Raw genomic sequence first — 8,592 nt, 5'->3', positions numbered from 1 at the left:
ACAAAGAGGACTCACAATGCCTAGAGGGTAAAAACTGGATTCTACACTTTTATCTGCTCTCCTCCTTACTTATCAGTATTGGATGGATCTTCTGGAGATTAAACAAGCTCCTGAGGCTCTCACTGCATGGTACTTTGGACGGAGGACTACTTCAACATCATCCTCCCTCCAGCTCTTCTCTGAATCATCTCTGACAAGTGGAGAAGAAAGCCTGTGTTACCTCTGAGGGACCCTCGGCACCACTAAAAGGTGGAGCCAACCACCGGTGCCACAAACTCAGGGAGGATGAAGAACAGCTTCTAGTGGATCCCCCCCCCCCCCCCCCCCCCCCCATCCCCCTGTCTCTTAGCAAAGAGTGCGAGTGAAGTATCCAGATACTGTTTTGAGATTAAAAAAAAAACCCAGAAAATGCCTTTTGGTGGGTTAGCAGGTTTGAAGGAACAGGTGCTTAAGCCTGGGAAGGAAGAAGTGAAGAATACTGTGGGCGACTCTCTAGGAAAACTACAAAGGTGAGCAGGTTTGCGTGGAGAGTGGTGGGAAGACTGTGTGTGCAGGGTGTTTGAACTACACTCCTTGGACTACATGTAATAAGCTCAGTCTTTGCAGACCATGTATTGTTTTCATGGTAGAGATTTTTTTATTTATTTTTTTTAAACAAGCTCGCTCCACTAAGAGGCTGAAATATCTACTGTCAGAGAGCCTGGAAGCGAGAACATTAAGCCCAACGTGTTCACGAGATCCCGGTGATAAATAAATATTTGATTCTTGTGCTTGCCAGGCAATGCCAGTGATGTAATCACAGATTTTATTTTAAGACATTAATACATATTTCATATCTGATACATATTTCACAAAAGGATGTGTGTGGTGCTTGGAGCCTCCATATATAAGGGAGATTGTTGTCATTTAAGAGATAAAGCACTAAGTAGGCAATTTCCTGGGAAATGAGATTTGTGTATGTATAATTAATGTGTGTACTTTTTTTCTGGTAGAAAGGGAATGCAGTGACTTACATTATGAACCTGTGGAACATGGCAAAGAAAATGTCTTTGCTGTTGCTTAAAATAGATTTATTATTATTACTATCATTATTAACAATAAGATGAGGAAGAATGAGCACAGTATAGATTTTGAAAATAACGATATGACTTTTTTTTCTCATGTGTGTAAATTATTTTTTATTGAGTGCAAAAGAGATTATAAAAGTTATATTTCACAAGATGGGACATTAATTAAATAACCCATTAATCCAAGTTCGTGTCAGGTGAAACAATCTGATCTAGTCTCTAGTCTTGTCAAAGACAAAAAAAAATCAATTGGAGATCAATTTTTTCATTTGTTTCTGTGCAAAAAATGTATGTCTTGCTTTTCATCTTGCACTTTTAAGCTTTAGTATGTGAAGTGAATAGCTTTACATTGATCCTTGTGCTACCAAACATCATAAACACAGACATAATTGAGAAGAAAAAGCCCTAATATAAAACATACTCAAACATTAAATACTCATGGAAGGCTGCATGATTTTGTCCATATGTTTCAGCCATTTTGGTTGATGCACCAATTGACAACACTTTTTAAAACCTGAGCACATGAAGTTAGTGATCAGGCAGTAACTTTTAACCCTGCTCCACCGTCCTGTCTTGTGCTGAATGTGAATTTCTGATTATTGTACCCTTTCTTTGAGAATTTTTCCACATACGTACATCCATGTTTGATGCATCTGTTCTGCAAGAGACATCTACTAAACATACTGTACTCTCAAAGACAGAAGAGACAGATTAAGGTTAACAGTGTCCATAATCAGCTCCATGATACTGATATCCAGTTTCGTTGTCTGTATCTTCGCTGTCATTTAAGGGTTTTTAGACTCACGTCTAAGTCTAATATCAGACAGACTGTATTCAAAACTCATATTTTTAACAAAGAAGAGATAGCCATCAGGCACACACAACACCAGTCTGTCCCGCCTGTAAGAATACTTCCTTTTCTAGATCAGTGTATTATTCCACAATACATAATATGACATGAGAATGATTCGAGTCCACAAAATCTGATCCCAGTTTCTTGTTAATGTGCTGGAGGAGAACTCCAGTGAAGATCTGCTTCTGCAGGTAGATGGACGCAGTTCATGGCAGCAGGGAGACAGGGAAACAGATGGATTCTGGGTTTGTGGAAAAGGGCGGTTTACCTGAAAGCAACCTGATAATAGCAGTGCTGTGACCTTTTTAGTCGTGTGTCTTGGCTTCACCTCCTGCCCTCTGCAAGTGAGCGGAGAGACTTGTGTTACTGTTACGGACAAAAGCAACAGGATAGGACATTATCATGTGAATATTGCACAGAACCACATTCTGTACATGCTTATATGATTTGCTGACAAATTCTGTTTATAATATCACAGAATTTAGGTACGTTGGACTCTGAAAGTAGAGGAAGAATACGGATAAAGATAAATAGTTTTACTTCAGGCTTAACAGATAACAACTGACTGTTTTTTCTTGCTATTTGCTCCATAGGAAAATAGATGGTAGCAATGTAGAAGAAGAGGACAACATTGAACTGACGGAGGATGGGCGTCCAGTGGCATCAGCACCACGTCCTGCCCCGCTGCTGGACTGCAGCTGTGGCGGTCTCCCTAAACGCTACATCATCGCCATCCTCAGCGGACTGGGTTTCTGCATCTCCTTTGGAATTCGGTGCAATCTTGGCGTGGCCATTGTTGAGATGGTGAACAACAACACTGTCTATATCAATGGGACTCCAGTGCTTCAGGTAGCTGGAGGATTTTGGGTCATTGACTGTTTAGGATTTTTTAGTATGTATGTTTCTTTTCTTGTTGCTTGCAATACACTCATAAGACAATACAGAAAAAGACAAAATTGTAGGTTAGCCATTATAATTAACACTTTTTGGGGATGTATTTGGGATTACTGGCAAGATACTAAATGAATGCTGTTTGATGATAAAACTTAGTAAATGATAAAACCACGGACACTGTCAAATTGACAGTGCTTTTATTGCTTCTGAGTTCAACATTGAATTTTTAAAATGAGGGTGATCTGTGTTTTTTAAGTTTCATTTTTAAAATTGTTCATTTTCCTCTGAAAACCCTTTTTTCCTTTCCCTTTTCAGAAAGCTCAGTTTAACTGGGACCCAGAGACTGTGGGACTGATACACGGCTCCTTCTTCTGGGGTTACATCGTCACTCAAATCCCTGGTGGTTTCATCTCCAACAAGCTCTCTGCCAACAGGTCACACACACACTTAATGACTTCATGACTGTTCTCAGTGTGTCTGACAATTTATTGACGATTAATCAGTGCTGAAAGTAATTGTTGGTTGTAGCCCCAGAAAAACTGTGATGCTGTTGATAAGGAGACAGAAACTGTTTGATGTTGCATGTGAGGTGTGCTGAGACAGATGATGGTTCCTGTGTGTTGTTGACTTGTTTTAATCACGGATTAGTCTAAGTCATGGCTGCTGCAGGTCTGGCCACATATGTTAAGAAAGGATCACATGAAGGACTAAGAAAGACGCGCCTCCTCAGCCCATGCAGTTAAAGGGTTAAAGCTGTATGGTGCGGTGAGCGGTGCTGATGGAGCAGATAGCAATCCTGTAATAAAAGCTTCACAGGAAAAGAGGACACACCACTGACAGAGTTAATAATGAAAGATCCTGCCTCTGATTTCTTTCTGAAACACCAGCCACTGGAATATTACAAGTGTCACTTACATGCTGTTTTGGAAAAAGAGAAGGAAGGGGGGATGAGGTGAAGGAGAAAAGAGAAGGGAGCTAAGTGGCACCGTGGTGATGAAGCAGAAACTTGTGGATTGAAAGGGATGTCTTTATCTCAGTCCATGGCAGAGGCAGAGGTGTGAGATATGTCTCATTATAAGAGATGCTTTGACCGTCAGATGTTTGGAGATATACTGCCTGCCAATATTAGACATCTAATTTCAGACACTGGGTCGCATGTGTTTGTTGTGTTTTTACCTGTTACTGAAGACCTGAATAATATCACAATGTACAACAGTCTGGCACTAAAAGCATTATTGCAGGAGTCCGTCATTTCTAAAAACGAACAACTAATTATTCATTGTTAAGCTCCCTGGAATTTACTGGGTAATGTGGTACTAATAAGTGGGAAAAATAAGGATCTCCTTGAAATTATTTTAAGATTACTTAAAGACTGGAAGGCTGTAACATAATCCACCTACCAGCACAAGTAACACGTGCACACCCTTTTGTGCATGTGAAATGGCAAATGGCAAATGGCAAATGGCAAGACACAGCGCTGTTTTACACATTGGTTTCAGTGCACATGAAACAAATGAGATATAACGTGTTAATGAATGAGTTGTAGACGCACTGGTAGGCAGATTTTGTTACCCTTTGGCAGAGAGAGGTTAGCTTTGTTCCCCATTTCCTGTCTCTATGCTAAGCTAAGCTAATTGCCTGCTGGCTGCTGTGAATAAACACATTTCACAAAATGTCAAACTATTCCTTTAAATCTATAAGTGATACAGGTGGATATTGACATTACCTCCTCTTCTCTCTTACACAAAATGATGACATTGCTGTTTTTCTACAGGGTGTTTGGCGCTGCCATTTTCCTGACATCAGTGCTGAATATGTTCATCCCATCAGCAGCAAGGGTCCACTACGGTTGCGTCATGTTTGTTCGCATCCTGCAGGGTTTAGTGGAGGTAAGAAAAAATAAAAAGTTCACTGATTCACGTAAAACAATAGTTTAACATTTGGGATTTTGAGATATAGATGAGAGGATCGATACCACTCTAATGTCTGTATGATAAATGTGAAGCTAAAGTCACTAGCTGGTTAGCTTAGCTTATAATAAAGTCTGAAAACAACCCGGTTGCAAAATCTAGTTATCTAGTTATATGTGGGACTGTTTCACTGCTCCCTGCCAAGAAGTAGCCTGGCACATAATTCTCTGTAAATGAGCAACATGTTATTCATTGTGCAGATACGAGACGGGTATCAATCTTCTCATCTATTATTGTCAAAAAAAAGTGAATAAGCGTATTTCTCAAAAGACTCAAACTATTCCTTTAAAGCATACAAACCCCAGGTTTCCTCTCAAGTCAAACTTTGACCTTTGCCATCTTCCACATCGTGTCCCTGCTAGGGTGTCACCTACCCAGCATGTCATGGGATGTGGTCCAAATGGGCGCCACCTCTTGAACGGAGTCGACTGGCCACCACCTCATTCTGTGGTGAGCGATGTCTCCGTTTCCTCTTGTCAGTCTTGTCAGTCTTGTCTTGTGCTACAGAACAATCCACAAACTCTCCCAAACTGACTGACACAATGATAGAAATCCTACTTGTTCAGTTCACACACCCTTATAAGTTAGAGTGGGGCTGGTCAGCAAATGGACACGAGAGAGCTTATTTTGTTTTGCAGATGTAGTCCACCGCTGTCCGTCCTGAAATTAGAATAACCACACTGCACTTTAAACTGGTGCCATGACAACCCATGCATCAATACCCTCTTGACATTGTCTGCCAATGAACACGGCTCACCTGCGTATTATGAAGGAGCTCCTCCATCTATTCACCTAAATGAAGCGTCACATTGCTTACTGTCCAAAAGCACTCTCATGCTCTCTGCTCTATTCAAAACAACAGTGTTCATGAATCTGTCAGATAATAGAAAACACATTAAAACACCCTTTCCATCAAGGCAGTGGCAGTGATTCATTTTGACAGCATTTTTTTAATATTAAACATATGTGTTTTTTATTTATCACATTTTCATCACTATACAGTGTAGGTTTTTTGTTCGATTGAAGGCACTATGACTCATTTATTTCAGTTGTGTAGTGAAGGTAAATATAAACAACATATATATTTTTTTCCTATCTGAAATACATTTAGATAATTATCACTGAGATCCTATGTTACTGCTGGCATAATAATACCTTGACATTGAAATTTGACACCCATTGTTCCCAGGATCCTATGCAGGAGCAGTGATCGCCATGCCTTTAGCTGGAGTGCTCGTTCAGTACGTTGGCTGGTCTTCTGTCTTTTATATCTATGGTAAGGCTGATTGTTGAACGAACACGACAAACAAAAAATAACACTTCATTCACACACATAAGAATTATGCGGAAGTGAAAAATAGTTTTATGAAAAAATGGAAAAAAGTGTAAGTAATGTTTTTTTTTTTTTTTTTTTAATAAAAGTGAGAGGCTGCTGCCAATACAGTCACCAACAGTGTCCAAAACTACGAACACACGTTATATGTCCAAAGGTACAAATAATTTGTTAATCTATACACAATGGTCATCTTAAGCCTCTGGAATAAAACCAAACAGCCAAACTTAAAAGCACTGACAGTCCATAAACATGTGTGTTGTCATAGACAAATGCCTTTTTTAGGATGTTGTGTTAGGGATGTCTGTGTTTTGCCAATAATGTTAGAGCTGATGTTAAAACACATTGCAATTAGTTCGTAGTAGTTCGTTTTAAAAAGGGGATATATAATAAATTCATTTGGTACCACCATACCATAAATCACTCTTTGTCAACAGTTAGAAAGTCTTAACTAATGGGTTTTTTAATGGTCAATGAATCATGCTGTTTTATAAATAAGTTGTAAGCCATTAATAAGAACAACTTTTGAGTTGCCAGGTTGTGAAAAATTCATCTGCGTTTTATCATCCAGCAGGACACTTGTCTTTAAACAGGAAGACCCTCTGGACCACTTACGCTACCTTCTGGAAAAAACCAGTAGAGTTCTGGACAAAAATCCATTCATTACCAACTTATTAACATGTATAACTGCAGACATGTTGGCTTATTGGGGAACAAGGTTCTATTAATTGATTACCAACATTAGTACCATATAGAAAGGATAAACACCAGCCAGAGGATGGTTTATAACAGATCTGTAAAGCATTAGTAAGACATTAATAAGCCATTAGTTACAAATTATAAACCTGTTGAGTCATTAAATAAACTAGTTGTCATCTTAGCGTCATGCAAAGTGTTTTTCTTAATCCTTGACTGGCACGTTGCTATGTGGCAGTTATACTTTGTATGCTTTGACCAAAAAGTGTTATCTGAATATGCTTTTGAGTTTGATTAAATTGATTAACACTCACATAAAATTCATACTTTGCCCAACGTGTTTTAATAAAAATGTACTCTGGTTCTTCTGTGATATAATCTCATGATTTATTGATGTAAATTAGCATTTTCCTGTCTGGGCTCTGTGACTCACACCTTGCTCATTTCGTTTTCATAATGAAAACTCTTGTGGTCCAGAGAAGGTGTGGGCTTCTTTTAATTAGTTTGCCCTTGAGCTGCTCTGTAACTCTTAACAAAGCTTTCACTACAAAGATGAACATCTTTAAGTGTACGTGTAAGAATTAATTCACTTTTTTGTTGCTGTCTTTTCATGTAAAGGTGTTTTTGGGATCATATGGTATGTCCTGTGGCTCCTGCTGGCATATGGAAGTCCTGCTGAACATCCCACAATCACAGACGAGGAGAGGATGTATATCGAGTCCACCATCGGTGAAACAATGCAGCAACTTAGTGCAACTGAGGTGTGTACATGTAATGTGCTGCCAATTTCCTTGGATGGCTGTGCAGGTTTTTTAAAATCATTTCATCGTTTCCCAATCACAGAAATTCAAGACTCCGTGGCGTCGTTTCTTTACCTCCATGCCTGTCTACGCCATCATCGTGGCCAACTTCTGCCGCAGCTGGACCTTCTACCTGCTCCTCATCAGCCAGCCGGCGTATTTTGAGGAAGTCTTTGGATTCCCCATCAGCAAGGTTGGTCTCACAGTGTCACTACAGCAATTCAGCTGACAATGAGAAATATTCATAAAGAGAGATTGTTCATCGCAGTTACTTTGTTGTCTTCTGAATGTGTGAACCCCTGACAGGTGGGGATCCTGTCTGCTGTCCCCCACATGGTGATGACAATCGTGGTTCCTATTGGAGGACAGTTGGCTGACTTCTTACGCAGTAACAAAATCATGTCTACCACAAATGTGAGGAAACTCATGAACTGCGGAGGTACGTCATAGTAAACTGAAAGCAACACATTTTGTGATTCTTTATGTTGACATTGGAAAGAGACTCACTAACTGCTTTTATTGTATTATAGTGTCCCCAAATCATAAACTTCCTCCAGTAGTAGAAGTAAAATGTTAATTGTTTGCTCCACATCTCATCAGCCATTGCTTTGTTAGCTTTAGCTGGTGCTAAAATATTTATACTACTTTGTTGTAACCTCACCCTCACTTCTTACAATTACTTGGTGTACATGATCTCGTTTCTTATAGCCACCAATGCCCCACATTCTCTTTTACTGTATTTTCACAGGTTTTGGGATGGAGGCTTCTCTGCTGCTGGTGGTTGGGTTTTCTCACACTCGAGGTGTCGCCATCTCCTTCCTAGTTCTGGCTGTAGGCTTCAGTGGATTCGCCATCTCAGGTAATACCACATCTGCACCAAAGAAAAATCTGTGTATCATCTGAAATGTTAGATTTTTATTTTGACTCTAAACCAAAAACATGAGGGTTTAGTTTGAAGCATGAGTTATTTGAAAATACT

General features: G+C 39.5%; 1 protein-coding gene across 1 annotated transcript in view; it reads left to right on the top strand.

The window, feature by feature from the left end:
- Positions 1–330: 330 nt before the first annotated feature.
- slc17a8 (solute carrier family 17 member 8) overlaps positions 331–8,592 on the top strand; it is a 12,050-nt gene continuing 3,788 nt past the window's right edge. The window contains exons 1-10 of the mRNA XM_023406690.2: positions 331–509; positions 2,514–2,769; positions 3,130–3,248; positions 4,589–4,703; positions 5,147–5,234; positions 5,974–6,060; positions 7,432–7,574; positions 7,657–7,806; positions 7,920–8,052; positions 8,362–8,472. Of these exons, the coding sequence (XP_023262458.1) occupies positions 409–509; positions 2,514–2,769; positions 3,130–3,248; positions 4,589–4,703; positions 5,147–5,234; positions 5,974–6,060; positions 7,432–7,574; positions 7,657–7,806; positions 7,920–8,052; positions 8,362–8,472 (1,303 nt within the window). The 5' untranslated portion in view covers positions 331–408. The remainder of the gene's footprint in view (positions 510–2,513; positions 2,770–3,129; positions 3,249–4,588; positions 4,704–5,146; positions 5,235–5,973; positions 6,061–7,431; positions 7,575–7,656; positions 7,807–7,919; positions 8,053–8,361; positions 8,473–8,592) is intronic.

The sequence above is a fragment of the Seriola lalandi genome, unplaced genomic scaffold (genome assembly GCF_002814215.2).
Source record: "Seriola lalandi dorsalis isolate HSWRI2012SDOR001 ecotype SW California unplaced genomic scaffold, Sedor1 jcf7180002054314, whole genome shotgun sequence".
Lineage (NCBI taxonomy): Eukaryota > Metazoa > Chordata > Actinopteri > Carangiformes > Carangidae > Seriola > Seriola lalandi.
This window is presented reverse-complemented; position numbering and strand designations above follow the sequence as displayed.